Below are 23,744 nucleotides of genomic sequence, written 5' to 3' on the forward strand. Positions count from 1 at the left end.
ATCTAATCCTGAACAAGTCAAATTTTATTCATACAGGCCAAAGTCTAAAATACACATTTGCTGCAAATGGCTTTAAAGAAAATATAAGCTTATGATCTTGCTGCACAGGGAACGTTGGCATTCACAGCAGTTCAGCATCAAACTTCATCAGAGCCATCTCTAGTGAAGAAACACTGGTGTTGACTCTTGTTTTTATTTTCTCTACGTAGTCGGGAGCGGGTAGCGGTGGTAATAATGGTCACTTGCCAAGGGCTTAAGCCTTCGTTGTGTTAGGGTTAAGACAAGAGGTTAAAATACACCCTCCTGGCACCACTACTTCCTCATCCTCTCATGTCTGACTCACTATTACAAAGTGGAATTACGAGACGAAGCTGGCAGAGGCTAGTTGGTTAGCATTCAAGAGGGGGAATTGGTGTCACTGGAAAGAGCCCCTTGCAAGTAAAAGGATGACGTTTGATCAAAATTCCATCCTTACATCCTTGATCTGGATTTCTCAAACAGGATAGACAGAAGTGCAGCAGATCAAGGGAGTAAATAAATCATCTTTATCACTCAAGTGTTAAAAGCAAATTCAGTATACATGTTTAAAGAAGTTTTATCAATGGAATTAAACCTAAAAAAGGGAAATCCAAATTACAGCCAACACATGAGTGCCTCTAAAGCCGAGCTGAGCCGGTTAGCATCTAGCTGTGTGATTATTAGGGCAAGAGGGCATTGGGAGGTCACACAGTCGCATGGGAAACGCTCCAGCAGCTCATGTAGGTCACTTGAGCAAACAGAAATGATGCTAACAACAACACTTTACATGTTAACTAAGCAGCCATCGATCTATGTTTATGATAAGTGGAGTTGTTGGATGTGTAGCGCAGTGTTGCATCCCGTGTAGGTTTTTTTTCCAGCACTGATAAATAACGGTCTGAAAAGACTTGAAAACATCTGTTGACTTACTTCGCACAAAAGTTCAAAAGGTGAGCGGGCTAAAAATAGTTGAGAGGCAGATTGCATCGGTAAGGAATGTCCCGAGCTGATCTCCTGAATCAAACACTTTCATCTCTATATGAAAATCATACACAGGACTAAGGGCCTCCGTGAAAAAATACTGGAAAGTATAAAAAAAGAAAAACTATGACGCAGGCTATATTTTTTTAATACAGTGAACGACTGAACTGTCAGGTACTGGTCTTCTAATAGTCTCTAATGGCTAAATGTAGAAGTTTTAAATAAGGGGGTACTTTAGGCTGTGATGTGGGAAAAATAAATAAATCAGATTGTTGAAAGAAAAACAACTTGGTTGGGACATCCTTAAGCATCTCAAGGTAGCTGATCTTTGACTGGAGTGATGGCAGGAGGTAGTGTCTCTGTGGTGACAAGCGGGGGCAAGACAAAGCAGTGCAGTTGATACAGTGCTGCTGACATGGCGACTCAGCACGATTATGGGATATATGAATTTGGCAGGGCATCGGGGGCAGTAGGAGGGACAGGGGGGAGGTTGAAAGAGCTGTAGAAGCGAGAGAGAGAGAGAGAGAGAGAGATACAAGACAGTAACCCTGCGCTAACCCCGCCGCCCCTCCCCTCGCATTCTCCACTCCTTTGCTCTAAGAAGTCTAGTGTGAAACACTGAGACGGAACTTCAAGTACATCATGGGCACATGTGAACATGCAGTAGCTACTTCAGCATGAGTGTGCCATGTTTATGTGGATGCATTAAAGAGTAAACCCCCCCACCCCATCCTCCTCCCCTAGGTGCAGGTGGCTGGTCTGTTGGTAGGAGCCAGCATGTGGGGACACTGACAACCATCAGCCCCACTAATCCCTTAATCAGGTGGCCAGAGTTGGCCAAGAGTAACCTAGAAGAGGCTGATGGAGGGGCAGAGGAGAGGAGAGTGGGAGGAGGGCGGAGGGGTAGGGGGCACCGCGCTGTAAGGGTCAACCAAGGGACACGCAAGCTTCGATCACTGGATCACCACCCTGAAGACAGAGGATGAGTGGACTGCTGAGCTGCAAAAAAAACAGTGCCACATGCAAAAACACATGCACTTACTACAGAGGACACTTTAGGTACTTTGAGCTTGCAGTGCAGGGATAGATGCGTACGTCCCAAATAGCCATTAGGGTGAGATCACATGAGGCAGAGAGAAACTGTTTAATCGTAAACACACAGCTCCATATTAAAAGTATCACATCGCAGAGGGCCAGATCAAAAGTCGACTTGTCACAAAACAATAAATGATAACATGGCCTTACTCTCACGCTCATACTAGATATGGCTTTTTGTTCGAGGTCATGACCTTATGTTCTGAAGGAACAAAAAGCAGCCTCAATCTGTCTGAATCCAGCTTGTGTGTGTCTGTATGTGTGTGTGTGTGTGTGTGTGTGTGTGTGTGTGTGTGTGTAAGTCAATGACTGTATGGGTGACATAAAAGCTCCACAAAAGTGAGGCTAAAACATCCCCCTGGAGCTGAATGCCCCCTCCATCTTTGCGGAAAGGACATAGTTAAAGTATACTGCAAATACATTTTCCTGAAATTGAGTTTCTGTCATTTTGAGGTTTGATTTTAATTAGTTATTTGATTCTGTAAAAACCAAGTGAGACGACATCTGAGAATGACAAACCATTGGATGGGCAGAAGTATTGGCAGGACCTTGATAGCCTGAATGCACCTCCTGATAACTGTTAAAATATGTACCTAGAGCAAAATGTAGCACCTGTATCTTGTAAATGTCGGGGGAGAGTGAGAACACAGTACCTGAGAACATGCTCAACTAACCAACTGTTGTTATGCGTTAGATAGTTTCTTATTTTCAGGGTTTTCTTCTGTAAGGCAACAAAACTACTTGGTTAAGTTGCTAAAAGCCCATGAGATCCAGCTCATGATTGTAAGGAGAAATATAAATACATTTACTTTCAGCATAACAAATCACATTGCAATATTTGACATGTTCTTGTCCTGGCTGCGACCACAGTACATTACTTCACAGTTTTTTGCTCAACTTTTGTACATTGGGGGGAGGTGTAAATACGTCATCTATTTATATATACAGTCACTGGTCTGTGCGGCATTCATTGTCATTTCCTCTGGTGCAGAAGCCTCTTCAACGGTGCACCAGCTGCCATTAGGCCACTGAATCAGGTCAGGAGGAATGTGTGTTTGTGTGTGTATAAAAGAGCCTGTGCCCTTTCTCAATAAATATCACATGTTTCTTTCGTGTCAGTCTTGCTCCAATTCCTCCAACAAAGATTCTCAAGAAAGTGAGGAGGTTAAACTGCAGACTATGAAGTTATGCATGTTTTGAGACAAATGCCATAGTACCACTCAAAAATGAAAAATTGAGGTTTATATTATGATGTTAAAAAAAACAACAGAGTTAGGGATAGGAGCCATTTCCACAATAATATTTGGGAAATATTGAAAACCAGAGAGACAACCATACCATTATAAAAATGTTTTAATTTTTTATTTTACATTTTAACAATGCTGCCTAGATTTAGTGAAGTATAAATCTTGCAGCAGATTGCAAGTCTTCAGCAGAGTTCAGCTGCCTGTTCTATTGTCTGAGAATATGAACATTGTCCAATCTAACTAGCAGAACTAATACTTATCTTACCAATGTCACTTACAATTTCAACACCCACAATAGTCTCCTTTGACCATCTGGGGTGTATTGTTCTATTTAAATCCAATTTTTAAAACTTCTAGTGTAAAACTCCTCTTGGCCTTATTCCATATTTTCCCAAAGGTTCAGCAGTGAATTGTTTCAACCTTCTGTTAATTTAAGAGCAGGTGTGACGATTAAATACACATGCACACATCTTTGTTCTCCTGGCAGTCGGCGTCGCTATTGTGGTAAATAAACTGTGAACTTATGGCTTTAGTTGGGTTTTGCTTTATGCTTAAGGTTCACGTCACTGCTTAAACAAATGCTTGTGGATCCCATTTCTATAGCACAGCATGAGCGTCAGTAATAATAACAAATGTTAGATCCGTTTGGATTAACTGGGTTAAATCTTTTGACCAAATTTGACCCTTAACTGAATACGGTAAATAGTTTCAAACGAAAGCTCCTTTGAGCTCCATTAGGTATGTAATGGCAACCATGTTGCACACCTTTACTAGATTTGCTAATGTGAGCTTTTTGCAGAGTTTCTCTAAATGCACTACTCATAACTTCAGATGCAACACTACTCCAGTTCTGTGTCAAACGAAACTGACTGGGTTTCTCGCAATGTTCCATTTTTAGTGATCAGTTTCACAACCTCAAGTGTCTACTTGAATCTGTGTGGATGTGTCGCTGAGAATATACAGTAGGAATTTTGCATTTTTGGATTGATTTGCAACTACACTACAGACAAAAAGCCACATACATTTGTAATTTAATGCATGCTACGTCAATATGTTGCTCTGGTTTGAGGCATCGACCGCACAGGAGCAAAAACTTGGGCAGACAGGTAGTGAGGGAGGCTGACGGAGGGAGAGGCAAAGAGGAAGGGTAAAGAGAAGAAAAAAAAAAGTCAAACAGTGCCAGAAAAAGAACACCCGAGGGAAAGAGAGGAAAGAAGAAAGCGGGATGAGAGTGATGACCTGGAGGAGGACAGAAGGATGAGGAATGGCTAGAGCCTAAATGACAACCTCTCCACCTCCTGTTATCCTAGTCTACCCTTCTCACTGCTCTGTTATTCTACATCTCTGTCCCAGCCCCCATCTTCTCTCTCTCACTCCCTCCCTCTCTCGCTCTCTCACAATCTCTCTATACTCCTGCTCTCTAGTCGACCTGCTCAGACAGGGGTGAAGAGTTCAGGCGCTTCAAAGGCTGCAGTGTTGAGACTGCATGTCATGTGGGAGCCACAGCAGCCTTGCCTGCAGACTTCACAGACAGCTGCTGCTACAATTGATCCTCGACCAGCTTGCTCTCAGTAGTTCAGCCTTCCAACGGTTGCAAACTGCAGCTACATCCGACTTCAGAGTGACGCGCTTGATAAACAGCCCATAAGGAGCCAGATATGGCCCTTATAAAGCAGTCCTAAACAAAACACACTTGGCACAAGCCAGGGCAGATCCAAGGCTACAAAAACTGTATCATATAAGGTCAGGGACAAAAGACAGCAAGTGATTCTGTCAACCATCCCTCATATATAAATTTAAGAAAAAAAGCACCCAGGAAACAAACATATATAGTAAGAGGGTGATAACAGAATCAATTCTGCATTTCTGTAAATAGAACCATAGGCTGTGATGAAGATCCAGTGAGACAGAATATGGAGGTAGGGAGGGTGGGAGTAAGAGAGGTCAGCGAGCGGCCACACTGAGGGGGCACGGTGAGGACACTCTCAGAGCTGTGTAGAGCTTAACATAAAGTAAGACTGTACAGTAATACCAGTGTTGTGAATTAGAATAATGAACAGCTTGGACAGTATGCAGCGATAAGCCATTCTGGGTAAATAGTGAATCATAGTGAATGTAACATGACAATTGAATGTAACATGACAATTGAACATCCCATTCTGTTACAAAACTTAAGGGAAAAGGCTATATATATATAAATTTACAACTATTATTTCAGGGCTTTCTTTATTAGGTTGTTTTTAAGTATTATCTCATGGAAGTCAAGGTAAGCTAAACAGATCATTCTAAAACAAAGATTAATATAACAAGTTCTGTAGAACACAACCATTTCTACCACCAACCATATGTTCCTTACCTTCAACCCAGCTTACTGTTATGGTACAAAAGCAGGAGTAGTAGAGAAACAGCATGTAAGCAAAAACTATTGAAAGGCAGGATGCTGTTGTTTGGTGATAACTGGCTGTTTGAAATTAGTTGGAACATGTTGCTTTTGATGAACCATCATTGGGATAAAAAGGTTTTGTGGGAATAGAGTAGGTTTAAAACAACTCTGAAACCACTTTCCCATTCAATAGGGACCGTGCAATTGCATTCAGTAATAATACTGAATAATGAAAATACAATAAGTGGACAAAAGTATAAAAACATTTTTTAAAGAAGAATACCAACATCAATAAGCTGTACCAGTCATCCTAAACTGGTTTTGAACCTAATTAAATCCTTGCACTTCTGTTGACTGAATCCTGAAGGCAGTAGGCGGTGTTAACTGTATAATCTACCTGTAGCCACCTCAGAGCCTGCATGAACCATGATTCATTGTGGTTATCTTGAGGAAATCGTGCATGGCTTAACAGGCTGCTGTTGCAAAACGAAAGAAATCCAGCTGCAGCACAGTGTCGCTGTACATCCTGCCACTTTATCTGTTGTGGTTTACTGATGATTTAATGCGTATTATCATCAGTTTGAAGCAGAATTAGGACAACAATTAAACCTTTAGTTGGATTTTGAAGTTAAGTTATAAGGGAAAATATAATCACATTTTGCTTTGCCACACTGATATAAACAAAACAGTTATATTACCACCATATAATACATCAATTAATAAAACGATAAAGATCCTCTATCACAAGATATGATAATCCATACCAGGAACAAAGCATGAGCTAAGATCAAACCTACATTTGAATGGCATTCAGAAATGTTGCTCTGCTTCTGTGTAAGTAGGTTGTTGTTTTTTGTGACATCAAGATAAAGATCCTCATAAGCTAAAAATGTGTAATTGTTGATTTGGTTCCAGGTCATTCCGGCTCCTCAGTAGTCGAAATAGTTTGATACAACTTTTATTATCTACAATGAGAAAGGAGGGGGCCCGTAAAATGTCCTCAGAGATGGAAGGCCTGTTCCCTTAGAAATGAGTAACGAGTTAAACAAGTAAGAAGTGTGATTTCACACCTATAGCGAGGGTGGTTGGATGGTGAGTGGGTGGCGCGGCTGTTACCCACACGATGCCAGTCTGCCAGGGCACCACCTAGGGCCCTACACCTCCCCTCCCCCCTCCCTTCCTGTGACGCCATGTTCCCCTTGCCCTGCAACACCAGTGCCCATCTGCTAGGACACGTTAGCCGCTGGCGCCAGGGACTATTTAGCCTGGCGTAATTAGCCCCCAGACACCAGCAGCCTGGTTTTAAACAGATGTGGGGGAGGTAGCATTAGCAAGGCGACTCTACACGACCAACCAATGTTTGATAAGGAAGAGAGGAGAGGGAGGGAGACGCAAAGAAGAAGAAGTGACCTAGTTAAAGGGATGATGCAACTCATGTTACAGCACAATGGGCAGTAATGATGACAACCCCACTTGCTCCGACTGTCCGATGCCATGGTCGGGGAAAAATGAGCAGCAGAAATGTAATTAGGTTGTGTCCATGTGCTGTACTGACAAGCAAGAATGACGAAATACACTGTGGAGTGATGTTTTTAACAAAGAAAATGCATGGGCTGCACTCCTGTATGATTTCCCTATTTAAGCATCCTTCCTGGGTTATTGTATTCTGGGTCTGACCTTTAACAAGAGACGGAGTGAGGTTACAGTCTAGGTGCCCTTGAACCTCATGACCGTAATCACACGTGACCGTAACGGCACTGACCTTTCCCTGGCTCTCCCTCCTTTCCTCCTCACCATCTTTTTCTCCTTCCCTTCCCCCCAGGGTCATTTGAGGGTCCAGACTCTTGTCAAGGCTGTCACTCTAGACAGCCCTCTCCATCTACCGCCCCCGTTGTTGCCATGGCAATTGACGGCACTGCGCTCCAAGGACTGTGTGAGGGGGCAGAGGGAGCCAGCGGATGGATGAACGCTGCAGCATCTTTCCCTAACCTAGGTCAACCTTGCAGAGTTAGTGTAAGTGATGGGAGGGGATAAATGCTGGCCATGCTGCTTGAGGACCAAATGAACTGGCAGGGTAATGTTAGTGCACGGATGGGAAATGGCGGAAAAAAAAGTGCAAGACTGAAGTATGAGAGTGATGAAACAAAGAAAATAGGTAGAGGTAGTACGGCAGAGGAATTAAGCACTGCCCACATCATTCTCTCAATTCCTCTTTTCTACAGAGGCCAATGTCTTGTTTTTTTGTGGTGTTCTAAAGTAGTAATCATGTCAGTTTTGTCTTCGTCAGACACACACACACACAGGGAAACGTGACCTGGGGGCAGGCAGTGGAGCAGCACACGTGTAGTACCACAGCGCTCACAGCTAGCATGAGTCACTCTGAACACCAGTCGACCCAGAGAGAACAATGGCAAACGGTGTGTGAGGTGTCTGTGAGGCACGCACGCACACACACAAACGCACACACACACTGGCACAGAATGAAGAGCTGAGGATAGAGCAACACCCCCTGCGCCACCAGCAGACTCTCACTTGTGGTTTAAATATGGCAGATGCATAGTGTCTTATTATAAATTGTATTTCTGCACAATTCTAGCGTAGTAACTGTCTAAACTAAAATCTCTATTTCATAAGTTCCCAAAATATTAAAAATATTTGAAGTGTTTTTATATTAATAGATATACCAGGAAAAACCTTTTTCCATAAAATCCAGCTCTTTTTGGGCATAGCGATGCACACACAGAAAATGTCATTCTTGATAGAGATACACTTCAGCAGCCCACAGTGGACCAACAGCGGTGTGTCCATAACATACTTGAACTACACCTGGCACTCAATAGTGGTTTTGATTGTAGGCTAAAATACACAGTAGCTTTAAACTTTATGTAGCAGTGACACAAAGTGTTTTGGAATTGTAAAGCAATAGTTGCGATCTACATAATGCACGCCCAATATGCTACGAATTTAAATATGAAGCTGGAGTCAGAGCCTGGGGACTTTAACCAGCATTCTAGTTGAGCTCAATCTAGGAGCAGCACAAGACTAAACCGTGATGCACAAGATGATGTCAGAGTGGTCCGAACAGGTTGAGACACGGTGCGAGTCAAAAATCGTCATGCAGCTACAGTATTTTATCTGCCAGTTGTCCATCTTGTTTTGTGAAGGAACTTAAGAGAAAACAACGACCAAAAAAAACACCCTTCTTTCTCTAAAGTTGAAATAACTTGATGCAGACAAGGGTAGAGAGAAAATGAAGGGTCAAGACAAGTGACACAAATATCATCACAGGAGTTACCAAGTCTTTGCAGCCATCTAGAGCAGAGGGTAAATCTATTCCACCATATTTGTTTTTTCCTACACAGGTACACTTTGCTCACCTTTTAGAAGCCCCCAATTTTAGCTTGGTTAGGTAGACCAAGGTAGAAAACAACACAACCCCTTTCATGGCAGTCTGGGACATAACCTTTGGCCTATAGCCAACCTCCCAAGCTAGTACTGGCCTATCTGAAACTCATAACAGCCAACCAACACATATCAAATAACAGGGCAAGCATGGCCCACTCTTTACAAGAAATATTTCTGTATGATGACATTTTTTACACATTCTAGTATGTATGCGAACGGTTTCTCAAGAACTAAGGAAATAAAAACACAAACAATTTCAAGAGAAAGAGAGAAACTATTTTTTCTTTTGCTCTATTTAAATGAATTTAAGAATTATGTAGACATATGTCTGGACCTACAAGGCTAATTTGTATTTCCCCTTTATAGCCGAAATATTATGAATCCACAGATAAGTAGGCAGCCTACCTGAAAGCTTCATCAGCAGCTCAGAGGCCACCTTGATGTTGATATCCTGGCTCAGCAAGCTGTTTTTAGCCATTGGGCTTCCTTCCCTTGGTTTCAGCAGCCCTGGGCGTTCTATGACTGTTGCAACCCCGGTCAATCCATCCTGGCAAAAAGACGCAGGGAAGCTTGGCTGGACCTGGCTCTTGGACCGGGAGGACGGTCTGGGGCTCAGCGCTTCTTCTACCTTGGGCTCTTCCTTCAGGTGGAATGGAGACTTGAGCGTCTCCCTCTGGTTGGCTGCTGCATTGGGAAAGACGTAAAAGAAAGAAATGAAATGAAAGAATGATTTGAAGAGAAAGGATTGGAGGGAGGGCAGGAGAAGAAAATCACTGAAACAAGGTTAAGCTGAAATGTGTGTAAGTTTATGTCCGCAATGACAAGAGCCTATGTGGAGGATTTTAATTGTTTCTCTGTGTTATAATACTACTGCTCCTTCAAATTCTTAGTATATATAAATGTATTATTGTGGTAACTGAAAGAACAACATTAACATCTTAACTTTAATGCCAAGAGTCAGCATAATATCAGTGAAAATAAAATTATGCATGATACATGAAAACATGTATTTAATGGAACAAAGTAAGCCACTGTGGGTTTTCATAGCCACTCTCTGCAACCGATGCAACTGTGGCCCAATGCAGGTTGCAGCCGAATTGCCGGCCTTCTCTCTGATTCTTTAGGGCGACAAATTCCCAAGTCCTCTTTTTTTATTTGTGTCCTTTACACTGGGTTTCTCCCCATTCCCTTCATTGCACTCTATTCTTCCTTTCTTTTCTCTGACATCTTCCAAATCCTTTTCAGACAGAAGGACATGAAATTATTCCAGCACACCTCTTGGACGCACTAGCAATTACCTGAAGCCTTATCTGCCATCTCTACAGTGTGTAGCCTGGGTTAGGGAGTGAACTGTCACATGTATCCCCCTGCTCACCAGCCATCTTCAAGAGAAACTGGGCCACATCTAATCCGCCTTAAATGAATAATTAATAATTAGACATGGAGCAACTTCCGATAGCCGCCAAGAAAAGAACAGCAGGGCAAGCGCGTGTCTTTGTGTCTCTCAGCACGTTCCACTACACCCTGTTCTAAAATTATGGTTTACACAGGCTATAGCTTAATAGTGAAAATTGTAAATGGTACAATAAAGAGTTAAATAATTCAGGTTTTATGACAATTTTGATTATTATCTTCTTTTGAAGAATGGACATAGAGAAGAAGGGTTTTTGTGTGTATGTGTGTATGTGTGTGTGTAAAATCCCAAATGTTATCCCATGTGAGATAAAGATGCAACCGTATCTGCAGGAGTGGGTCGTTTGCTAACCACAAGGTCGGCGGTTCGATCCCAAGCATCTTCAGTCTGCATTCCGAAGTGTCCATGGTGTGTATGAATTGTGTGTGATAGAAAGTGTTGTGCATAGAAGCGCTGTGTAAATGTGTAGAAGCTTTGTGTAAATATGAGAATGAGACTGTAAAGCACTTTGAATGGTCGACAAGACTGTAAAAGTGCTGTATAAATACAATCTATATGCCATAAAATAATAATAATAATATTTGCACTTCTTGGCAAATTTTCCTCAAATCAAATTAAATTATCATGTCATTTAAAATGTAGTGGTCATGCTGATCATCTGAAATATGAACATTCCAATCTGTGCACCAATCCAACAGACACCACAGGCGGGGAGGCTCTAAAGAGCTTGGCCGTTATAACTAGTTCATAATAAAAAAAGCTCAAAAACTAATTTAATCGAAATAAAACTAATATAATTTGACTGTGGCGCCAACACACACATCTTCTGACACAACTTTTGACACTTGAAACAATTTGTACCCTCTAGCATGTACCCTATGTCTTACACACTAACACAGACACACAGGGCATGGATATGAGAGGCTATCACTCTTGGGCGGACTGCTGTCCAGTCTCCTCTTGCCCCAGCAGAGAACTACTCGGCTCCTCACCCCGACGTCTCACCTAACATCTCTAGCCGCCACAGGCCTGCCACCCCCTGCTCGCATCATCAATCTGTGCCGACTCTGGCCCCTCTGATTAATGATGATCTATGCCGGAGGGATAGAGGCCTCAGGGACAGGGGATACAGGGCACGAAAAGGGGACAGGTGCTTGTGTTTTGACCACCCATGCGGTGCCATGATGCCGCAGTGCCACACCATGGCAGGTCGGGGCTGTAGTTCAAGAGGGGGAGAAGGAAGCGGATGAGAGGTGACGAGGAGGAGGGGGGTGGACGAGCGGGCAGTGACCTTCAAGTTCAGGGGCAGTGGCGCAGGGTCGCACACGGCACCAGCTGGAAATGTCACACCGTCAGATGTCAGCGGGCAGGCTAAGTATAACCTGGTCAGCACCTGGAAGGACGTCCTCTAATTAGAAGCGTGTTGGGCCATGTCGGATCAGACAGGGACAGCACACTTGGTCACCGTCTTACAAACACACATAAAAACACACTGCCCACACAGACACAAGCATATCCACTGACCAAGGCAAAATCCTCACTTTGTGTGGCCACAAACAACAGTTCACATGATGCATTCAAATCATACGCGAATCCTGGGCTGCGCCACTGATACATACGGACTCCTCACAGGTTCTCAGTTTCTTCTTCTTCTCTGTAGCCTCACGAGAACAAAAACAACCCCGGGCCGTGCACTCGCACACAAAGTCACAACACTCTGTGACCTTTTGGATTGTCGCTATAAATAGAGCGTATTTCCACTCAGAATCTATGTTACAGAGCTCAATGAATTATTTAGTAGGCTAATCCAATGGGCACGTTTTTTTTTTGTTTTTTATTTCTCCAAGCTGATGGCTCAATAACAAAAAGCAAGAGCACAGAATCAAGGGGGAAAGATCAGCCTACAATGCCAAGCTTATTCTTGAGTCTTGTTTCTGCCAGAATTTTACAATCACAACAGTATCCTGAGCATTCAGTCTCTGGCAGTTCATCTTGTGTAGTGAACACACATCTGAGGAGGAGATGGGCATCTCTGGGTGACTTGGCTTCGCTTCTCTGAGCTTCCTGCCTGTGCCGAGTACGTACCCAGGCCGATGTGTGCTTCTTGTTCATGATACTGTAAAGCCGCTTCCAGCTCAGGGTTGACGATGCTATCAGTTTGTCTCCATGTTACAACACCCTTCTGACATCTGCCACCAACGCTACTTCTATCAGCATTCTCTTCCCCCCGTTTCTCTCCCCTTCACCGCGCTTCTCTCTCGCGCCTCATCCGTCTCGCTGCCAGGTGCTTGTCCACTCCGCCTCACCTCTCACTCCGTGGCCAGGGCTGCCGTCAAATAACTTCATTAGCTTTCCACCTCTGTCACGCTGGCCTGCTCACCCTCTGACAATTGGCTGCTGTTTTCTCCCAGAGAAAAAAAAAATGCACAGGACTACGTGGGGCAGGTTGAGAACCCAACAATAGCCGACAGTGTGCTAGACACTGGACAATGATACTGATGGCTACAGTGGGGATGTATGTACCAGAGGTCACACATAAAAGGCCTGCCTGTGTCTGCTCATGCAGAGCTGGAGGGCGAGGGACATAAGATTACAGATTCAATCTAGATGTTCAAAAAGAGACAAAACTAAAGCATCTGCAGCCAAAGTACTCAGTGTCAACTTAGAGATGAAATTCAAGCCAATGTATCTCAAAATACGATGAAACTACGGTGTTTTCAAATACAGCAGCAAGTCAGATGAAGACATGATAATGGAGGGAAATACACATGTTCTCTTAAAAAGCTGTTTTTCCTTGTACAGTATTAAAATTCCACCAGTGCCTCATCTCGCTGCATCAAAGCATGGCATGCAAGATACTCTCCTAGGACAAAGATAAATAAGACAACTGCAGACGCATCATGACAGATGCAACACCTCCCACAACCCCCTGCATGCCAATTATTCACACCCAGCCAGGGTCAAGCTCGTTGTGCCTGTGTCACCGCAGCGGGGGGGGGTGGGTTGGCGTTTGGAGGGTGAGCAGTGCCCACTGTCATTATTAACTCAGGGTCCACTGGGCACAGGGTAGGGGCTGTGCATTTCAAAGTGTCTCGGTGGCTTTCATCTCTGAATCAAAATGTGGATCACACTGGATAGCTAACGGTTGTGTCAGCGTGCAAGGTTCAAAATCAAAGGGTATCAGTATAACGCACAGTGGAAAGCAGGGCAGCCCAAAAAATGATATGCTTATTATGTCAGAGGTCGGAAAGAGTTCAGTGGCTTTTTATGCCTGGGGATCTCCATGCAACTCCCTCTTTACCTCTTTTCCCCTCTCCCTCACTTGCTGTCACATTATCTGTATCTTTTTTTTTTTTCATCTTTCCCTCTCCGGCTTTTTGTACAACCCCCCTTCTTCTCCTCCTCATAGGCCTTGTGGGATTGAGGCACTGAGACAGCAGTGTAAAAGCAGGAGGGATGAGCTGCTCGTGTACACACTCAATCTGGGTTGGCAGGGAGGTCAAAAGAAATAGAGTCTAGAGGTCCCAGGAGGAACTTCCTCACCTCTCCCTCCCAGGCTGCTCTGTGGCATGGGTAAGTCTCGCCAAGATCTGAGGCCAGTTCTTACCAGCTTCATAACCCTCTGTCTTTAACTCCGCCCCACCCAACAAAGGGAAAACTTTATGATCAAAGCAGCTGCATTCATTAAAACCCATCATCATGCATTCAAGTTCAACATCCTCTCATCCTGTCTTTTTATATCCTCCCTCATTGTCCTTGAATGATGCCCTGACTAAGATGTCCGCCACTTGACACTGGACTGACATTGTGAGAAGCCATCTTGGCTCCTTTGGGAGTTGCCCGGGCTTGATTTTGCAGTCTGTGAGTGAAGTGCAACTGGCACCCAGGGGGCATCCATGTGGCGCATGGGCGTGCAAGATCGAGGGGGAGTTAACTAAGCCGGCCCAATCCCTGTGCATCCTGGCGGGGTCACAGAATGGCGCTGAGGGCGCTAATCATTTCAAATTATGAATTCCTTTTTAATTATGAATTATGCATACATTTTTAATTAATCTAATGTTCCCAGGGTTTTTTCCTCCCATCCTCACTCAAGATCTCAATCTAATTACACAGCATTAAGTGGAAGAGTGGCAGCCGTAGCCTGGACCCCGGCGCTGAACCTCAGTCAACCTTTTTCCATCAATCTTGCCGTTCTCCAGGTTTACACTCTGATATTTTGCAACATGGTGGAATGCATCTAAACACAGTTTGAACCTAGAAAACCTTCGAGCAGCATGTTTGTCAAGTTTGTTTCGTTAAAGAAATGCTGCATCATTATGATGTAAAGCTTAAAAAATATCCACGTCATATGACAACTTTTTTCATCACATAGCTGCAGAGACGTACTTTGACAACAAATCTGATAATAACTAGGTATCCTGAAGTAAGGAAATTAAATATATAGTTTAAACCAGAGTATTTATTGACAACTATGTAAATGCTTCATTTTAGGTCATGACTTGTGTAATGCTCATCGGTACTTGAGATGATTTTTTTATGTGCATTTTCTATTCTGCCTATGTCAATCATGGTGGTGGAAGCATTCATACACCGTTTCAGCCTAAGATGCACTTAAACTGATAAATACCAAAAATATCATCCCCTGTTGACCTCTGACAAAGCAACGTTTAGGAAGCATGAAGCCACTGAAGCCTACTGTTTTATAAGGATCAGAAGATTCCAAGGCCTCTCAGTCATTCATAGAATGATTGGAATTTTTTATTATGTTAAAAATGTCTCATCTTTGCTGCTTATTCCAAAACACACAAATAACATGTTTGTGTTCAAAGTGACATGTCACAAGACGGGTGACAATAAATCAGTCGATTGTGTTTTGGATGTTACTGGAATATTTCAAATTATTAAAGCCTTGCTATCTGCAAAACACACACACACACGCTGGTGCAAACACAGACCCACTATTTCTGAATATGATTCACTTTAACTGCTGAATACTACTTGGTCCATCTCTAACGTTTTGGGTTAGTATCTTGCTGTATCTTCCTGACAAACCAGTAAGTCCCTCATTGTTTCTCGTCTTTTTGCTCATCATTCTGACAGCGCATATAATTCAAGTCCTGCCCAACAGTACTTTATAATGCATCAGAGGATGTAGTGAACTATTTGTTCCCTCACTGTCTTTGTACAGACAATGGATTTTTAAATAAATGACAAGAGTTAAAGCACATGCAGAAATTGTTTGCATTAACTTTCATTTTAGTTTTGTGTGAAATGTACATGATTTTTCGTTTTTGCTGACCTTGACTTATTTTTTACCTTGGGCAGTTTACAACTGACCTTTTTACCAGCCAAGGTTATTCAGTTCACTTGAACTGATTAAATTTAAATGAAAAATGAGAGTGTTCTAAAACTTTTGTCTGCTATGTGCGTGTATGCACTTATGTAGGTGGCACTAGGAACACAATAGAAAAGAACAGTATATTCTTATATACATGTTACACTGATAAAGGGTCAACTTTCGTGTCTGTGCAAAGTTTCAATGCTGTTGTTGTAAACCCATCCACTAAATACCATGTTATTGTTTTAAAGAATACTTGCAGGCTCAATAAATAAAGCATATCCATTTAGGCATATTTACTTGTTGTAAGTGCACGACATCGGGTTCTTCGATGCTTCCGATTTAATAGAAAGATATAAAAAGTCTAAATATTGTTTAATTTCTTTTGATTCAATTCACTGTTTAAACGATAACACAAGTGGGATGTGGAATTGTTTCTTATGTTAACGTCCATGAAAAGTCTAAACATTTTATTATATTAACCACTGTCAGGACCTTAAACTGTCTGTTCACTACAGTTTTGAGCCAACTCCCAGACATTTTAGTCTCCAATTGTTTTAGAAAACCATTAAAAAACACCTCAGAGACAAACTTCAGCCTTGACCCAAGACGATAAACATAAAACTGTTTACACTTCTTAAGAATGTTATTTCTGGTGACAGCGATACAAAAAATCAAAACAAAACATAAGGCAAAGGCGAGACAACGTCAGATCAGCACAGATGTCTTCACAGACAAGTTTTGAAGACGTGAAAACTTATGATGAAAGCGCTACTGCACTGACTGGAGTTCCAAAGTCAAGTTGAGAAAAACGGTACAATAAACAAAACAATTAAGGGTTAGAAGAGTCAAGCTATCAGTGTGTCTGTGTAAGCGGTTTATCCATGATTTATTTATACTGTATTACTGGTAAAAAAATTAATTAAGTAATTTTTCAAAACTCAATTATTTTTTTATATTTGCTGATATCCTATAAACCAAAGGATTAACAAATGATAAATATAATAATAATAACAAACAATGATTAATCAATCATTAAAATAAAGCCTAAATACTGAGAGTGAAGTGAGAGTCGAATTTCACAATATGTAAATATAAATATTCTAATACGCATTATAAAATGAATGCTAACCTGATAGCTTCATAAGCAGGTCAGTTGCTGTCTTGGTGGAGATGTCAGGGCTGAAGAGGGAGGCCGTGGTTAGACCACTGGGACTTGATCTGACCCCGACTCCGACCCCAACTCCAGGTAGGTCCAGGGAGTTGGCACTACTGCTGGGACGTTCCCTGCAGATGCTAAAGGGGGAGAGCACGGACAGGTCTCTCTCTAGCGGCTCTTCCTTGATGTGGACATGATTGGAGGACACCTCGGCCGGAGGAGACGTCTGCTGCTGAGAGTCTGAGTGCACCGGGGATGCCTCCATGCCTCCCAGGTCCGCCGAGCCGCTGTCACCCATCAGGGAGCCCTCGCCCTCCGTGTCGGTGGTGAGCTCCTCTTTCACCTTGACATCTGTGCGGGGAAAGTGCTGGTGGCAGCGCATGTGAAGCTTCAGGCTGAAGTGACGGGAGGAGGTAAAAGGGCAAAGTTCGCACTGAAATGTTTCACCCCGGTCCTGGTGCTGATGTACCTGGAAAAACAGGTTTATGTGTAGAATCACTTCTTCTCTCTCTGTGCGATCAGTGAGATTATACAACAAATATGCAGCAGTGTTTAATTATGCCGGGGAGAGGACGTGTTCAAAGTTTAACGAATGCATGGATATCTTTTAATGTTAGCAATTATATTTCAAGAGTCATAATAAGGCCTGATTGAAGATGGTGTGTGTGGGTATGACAAGGGTTGCATGGTCACAAATGAAGAATATCAATGTGATCTCACCTTCATGTGGGACTTGAGATTGTCTTTGCGAGCACAGCGGAAGGGACACAGGGGACACTGGTGGCTTTTTAAGCCTGTGTGGATGACCATGTGTCTCTTCCAGTAGCTCTTGCGTTTGATGACCAGGCCACACACCGGACACTGGAACGGTTTTCCCCCATCCTCAGGAGAACCTTGAAGGCACCACAGGTCAACGTTACTATTTACAGACAGTCTCAAAGGCTTTTCCGTGGCTTTCAATTCAGAGTTGAGATGGAGACCTTAATTTCATTTGTCATTGTGCTACTTTTTAATTCTCAATTATTAATGTTTGTTTCATTGCTTTGGTGTTTTCTATACCTTCTCTTTGTTTTATGTACATTTATATATAATTCATATTTAAAGCCTGTTGAACATGGTGGTAGTTTTAAATGTGCTATATAAAAAGTGTTGACTTTGATGCCCTTTCAGAGCATTGAAAAATGTATTAAGTTGCAGAAATATACCTCCTTTACCTAAAAGAAATAAACATCACTTTAGTATTTACAGAAGTGGAAGAGACAAATCCCCAACACCTAATGGTGAAAACTATCAGGGGAAATGCCAGCTGGAAGCAATAGAACAATGGAAGTAAAAACTCAAGCATGTTTTAGTATCTCGATTATTGTTGTTGGCTTCATATCCGGCATCCATTACTGTTTAATTGGTCTTATTAGAAAGAGGCATGATTGCATTACAAATTCTGCAAGGGCCTGTCAGGATGGCTTCATAAGTATTCCAGCACCGTTCCTTGAAAAACATCTGGTAATCAGTGTTTGGTGAAATTACTGTGCTCAGCCATTCATTGACCTGAGGTGTAAAACCTCGAGACTGCCTATTTGCAACAATAAACTGCCATCTGCGGCCCAACCTCTCCAAGCACAGCAGATATCACAATGCAGAAATTACTTCTGCTTACACAAAGTCGAGGCATGTGGAGCAGAAATAAAGCCGGGGAGTGCAAATGTGTGTTTGAAACCTTTATCTTCGCACTTAAAATGCCTGTTTCCTATGTAATCAAAGCCATTCCTTGTATATGCAAAGAGCGGTGCAACACAGTTTTATAGTGGAATTGGCCAGGGTCAACAATAAAACAAGACACGACAGTCAATAATCAAGGTCACATTTTTCAGTCTGGCGACCAAACAACTACCTGCATTTTTACAGCGCGGGCCGACCTTGACAGCTCACAGGTTAGAGCAGACCCCCTTCTTAGCATGCACATCACAGCATATTACATCAACTACCTCATCTGTCTGAAGTCAATTTGATCCAGCCATTTTAGATTTGGCGGGGTTGCGACACAATCCCTCAAAAGTGCCCATCCATCTCTCTGAAAACATTCTGTTCTCCCTAAAGGCTACTTAGTTAGAGCCTGCACTTTGAAGCTTTCTCTCTCCCTGTACAAGACTTGCGTGCGCCCTTGTTTGGGTTATATGTCTGCATCTGCGTACACACTTAGAGAATATACTGCATGACCATTTGTGTGTAATGGAGAGAGCGAGCATAAGAGGGAGAGAGAGGGAGAGAGAACGTGTTTGTGTGTGCGTGTTTGTGTGAGTGTGCACACATCTGTATCCAGTCAGTGGAAAGTATGATGTGTTTGGCCTTAAGTCTGCTGTGCTGATCGGTGCAGAGGGCCATGGTGAGTGGGGGCTGAAGCCAGGAGGAGGCTGCCGAGATGGATATGGACTCCAGGGCTCCCCACTGTGCCGAGCACACACTGACGGCCCCCTTTTGGCAGCACGCACATCCGAGCACAAACGAGCTGGTATGGGAAGGCAGTGAGGTCTCAGTCGGAACCCCCCGTTGAGCCCACAGACCATTTCCCAGACTAGAAGGCCAGCCAGGGCTGTTTTCTTTCGGCTACGCTCTCTGCTCGGCTGACAGTTAAGCTGAAGTTACACTACTCGCTACTTCAGCGCCAGTGAGGTGAGAACAAAACTATTACAAACTGGAGAAAACATGCCATGGTAGTGTTCTCTCTGTGAAAGCATTTTGGTGACAAGTAAACCTGCTGCTCTCAAGACTGTGACAGCGAAGACACCTCATCTATTGGAGCTGCTACAATTGCACGATTAGTTGAAATGTATTGGAATTAACAGCATTGAGTAATATTTCATGATATCGATGGTGTTATGTCTCTGGTAAATGAAGAATTGGAATGATTATAAAATAGTGTTTCCTTGAATTTCGGGTAAATTTGCACAATTATTTAAAAAAAGAAAAGGTCATTTTGTTTTTCATAAGCTTACAGCCTGATTTAGTGTATAACACAAGGCAATCATTTATTGTGCTTAAGTGTTTGTAACTGTGCGTCACTAAAGAAACATTTTATCTGTGATTTTTGTTTCATATATAGGACAGCTGAGCTTGTCTCAAATTGTCTGTACTAGTCTGAGTACTATTATGATTAGTGTATTCATGTTACATAATAGTATGAAAATATGCATACATGTTATTCCTTTATTGTTCATTAAGATTACCTGCTTGGCTGCTGGGTTTTCCTCTGCCCTTTGGAGTCGAAGGCAACAGCAACTCTAGGCTCTGGGTAGGTGTAGATGGCGTGGGGGCCTTCTGGTTCTTGTCCAGAAGGGGCTTGACATCCTCTTGGAGGACTCCAGATGTCAACAAAGGGGAACCTTCCTTCTTCTCTGCTAGCAGGTTTCCCGCTGCCCTGGCTGCCACCTCTTTAAGCAAGGCAGCAGAGGAGGTCATTGACACAAGTGAGAGAAAAGAACTTGCTGAGCCTTGGTGGTCAGTAGCAGCACTTGCCGTCGACGAGGCTTGGCTTCGCTCACTGACTTTCTTGGAAAGTGCAGCGAGGGTCGAGCTAGCTGACTGTGGGCTGAACGGAGAGTTGAAGGCATCAAAGCGCACCACATCATCTCCTCGACCACCCCCTCCAAGGGCTGGCACTGCGGATGAGGCCGAGGTGGAGGAGGAGGAGGAAGTTGTTGACGAGGCGGCCACGGCATTTTTGTCTTGAAGTACAGCATTTGCTGCTGCTTTTAACTTCTGGATGGCAGAGTCCGGAGATAGGCTAGAGCTGCACGGTGTGGTGCAGCTGGCCGGCGGCCATTTATCTGCGACACCTGCCCATACAAAGCCACTGCCATTGCTAGGGGTGACCGAGTTAAAGGGGTCATGAGGCTCCTGCTTAATGTTGGTTACTGAGGGTGCCAAGGAGGCTGGTGAGGCTGAGCCACTGTTGTTATTGTTATTGGCCAGTTTTCGGGCAAGAGCACTTAACTGGTGGGCATGGTGGGAAGATGGGGAGAGGGTCAATGGTGGGGCAAGACCAATTGGAGGAGACTCCCCTCCAGCACCTCCCCTGGATGAGCGACTCAGGAGCTCCCCAGTGTCAAGATTCAGTGACCCGGCCTCTAGGAGGCGACGAAGGTTACTGCTGAGGGGTTTTCCCAGGGCACGAGATGCTGCTTCACCGTACAGTGATGATACCACAGAGGAGAGGGTGTCATGGGCCGAGAACGCACTTCCATCAAGTCCAAGAAGTTCTAAAGAGGCACGATGGACAGGTGTGGGACAACCCACCGAGCCCTCGCCTCCACAGGTATCGTGGTCCCCAGACCCAGTGCTGACTCCGGGTCCTTCATCAGGAGAAGAGCCCCTGGGTGGGAGGAGCTCATCCTGGGTGTCTCCATAGGATGACGACTCTGAACGCGAGTCAGAAGCATTCCCAAACCAGGCCTCCTCCTCCACAGGACTGCTGTCTGGCCCTCCTTCATCATTGCTGTCCACATCTGGAATAGGAAAAAAAAACATACAATTTAGAGCAAAGGCACAGAAATTAAAGATATGCAAGTATTAAAACAAAGATATCACAATGGTTCCCCTTGAGCATTTGGACTAGGCATTCGCTTTTCGCTAAGCAAAACTTGAGATATTATGAATAAGAGTTGTAAAAATCAAACACTTACTACAGAGAGTTAAGTAAAGGGCACAGTCACTGCCTCGGGCAAACTGTTAACAGCTTTTAACATTGAAAATTATTATTTACGATTCACTGTTATTATTTCCCATGCTTGCTCGTCTGATCTTTCAGGGCAATTAGTGATCTGTTCCATGTGAAAGCTTAGCTGGAGCTACTTTTTCGAACATTCCTTGCACATTTACCTGCTCAACTCAAGTCATACAAAAGCCATTTAAAGTATAAATACACACTTCAGTGCTCATGCGAGGTGACCACTAAATCGACCACCAGCACAAATTCACCCTCTCTCTTATATAATGGCAGCTTTCCACAAGGCTCATTCAGGATGTTTGCGTAATTCAGAATTTTCTGGCCTTTTTAAAAATCATATTTTTCCCACCCTTGGACTGGAAGAGTCTAGTAAAGAGGTTACCATGACAACAGGTCCTTCTGGGAGGCTAGACAGCAAAGATTAGGGTAATGGAGGTTACAGAACTAGATTAATATTCATGAGCCTGCAGATACCACCGGGGAGCCAATAAGGATAGGGTTAGGGTCACCGAGGGTCATTAATATACACTTCATGTATCAATATTCATAAGCAAAACATTACAGCTTGCCAGACAAGGGCGAACAAAGAAAAGTGAATATTCCTGATACATATTAACAAACCTCCATAAGAACATGTCAAAAGCACTAAGCCTGGGCAAAACAAAATGTCAAATTACTTTTTTCCTTTCTCCTCTTTGGGTTACTGTACACAATCTCACAAAGCATCTGTTAAAAAGTAGCTGGCAGAGATTTCTGAAAATACTAAGCACTCGCACAGTTGCAAAAACATGAGGCTGTGAAATAATTATTTATAATGTCTCACACACAAACATACGTCTTCACCCTCATAACCCTGACAGAGCATAGTGTGTCTTCTCTTACTGTTTACAGGAAAAGTCAAAACGGTTTCCAGGCAACTCCACCAGCAACCTGTTGGGATCATTAGAGTTGGCTGACGTCTGGCCAACATGGCTCACCATGGTCCACAAAAGGTGACCACATCACAACCCACTATGACCGTTACTCTCCTGCAGCAACAGATATCAAACTAGGTTCACATACTTCCCAACACCTTCTCATGCCCAACACAAACACTTTTCCATCTTAGATTTTACACTAAACAAAGTTCAAATGCCCCCCCAAAAAATGCAGCAGATTGTGTCCTAATATTAGTCTTATGGCATTTAAAACAGTCTAATCTATGTCTAATAGATAGCATATAGACACATAAAGCAGGATGAGTATACCCACCATGCATGACCCTTCTCATTCTCAATAATTTTCTAAAGGCGATGAAAACGTAAAAATATGCATACATTGTGAACCCAATTTCCATGCTCCTTGAAGCCATTTTACCACCTGAGAAGGGTTTACAGGAATGAAAGCGAGGGAGAGGCAGAAGGAGCCAATGAGTCATGCAGGGCAGGGCTTGACCCATTTCCATGTGACATACAAAAACAGCAAGAACTACTAATGGCTGTAATGTGGTGGAAAATCACTAGATTGCTGACCCAAGGTCTTGGCCTTGAGGCTGAATTCTCCTGCTTCCTAGGTTCACTCTTAAACCTGAGGGTTAGGTGCAGCCGGACGCTACACTACACCACGACAGTGGACTGCTGCACTCCACTACCAGGGTTTTTTGTGTCACAGGCAAGCCACCCCCTTGGGCGGAATGACATTTCCCAAGGTCATGGTCTCCGGCCCAAGCTCTAAGGGTGATTCGTCTGAGAGCTGTGCTTGTGACTTCTGCTGTATGCTGATTACACGCATGGGGACAAACATATGCATGTGCATACATGTTTATACTGCAAAAACCCTGCCAAGAATGTGATTTAAAGTACTCCCCCACTGCATGCATTTTCTGTTACACATTCAACTGCTTTTCCTCCGGTGCAGTGGCTGGCTCAGCGACAGTAACTGCAACCCCCCCCCCCCCCCCCCCACACACACACACACACACACAACCCCCGAGTGATGGAGG

The 23,744-nt window shown here is 43.5% G+C and overlaps 1 protein-coding gene across 1 annotated transcript in view; it reads right to left on the reverse strand.

Moving 5' to 3' along the window:
* Window positions 1-23,744, reverse strand: part of znf827 (zinc finger protein 827) — a 65,756-nt gene that overhangs the window by 23,005 nt on the left and 19,007 nt on the right. The window contains exons 2-5 of the mRNA XM_062387014.1: window positions 20,265-21,542; window positions 17,761-17,933; window positions 17,014-17,509; window positions 9,535-9,813 (exon numbers count right to left, since the gene is read on the reverse strand). Coding sequence (XP_062242998.1) covers window positions 9,535-9,813; window positions 17,014-17,509; window positions 17,761-17,933; window positions 20,265-21,542 — 2,226 coding nt within the window. The remainder of the gene's footprint in view (window positions 1-9,534; window positions 9,814-17,013; window positions 17,510-17,760; window positions 17,934-20,264; window positions 21,543-23,744) is intronic.

Source organism: Platichthys flesus, chromosome 5 (assembly GCF_949316205.1).
Source record: "Platichthys flesus chromosome 5, fPlaFle2.1, whole genome shotgun sequence".
NCBI lineage: Eukaryota > Metazoa > Chordata > Actinopteri > Pleuronectiformes > Pleuronectidae > Platichthys > Platichthys flesus.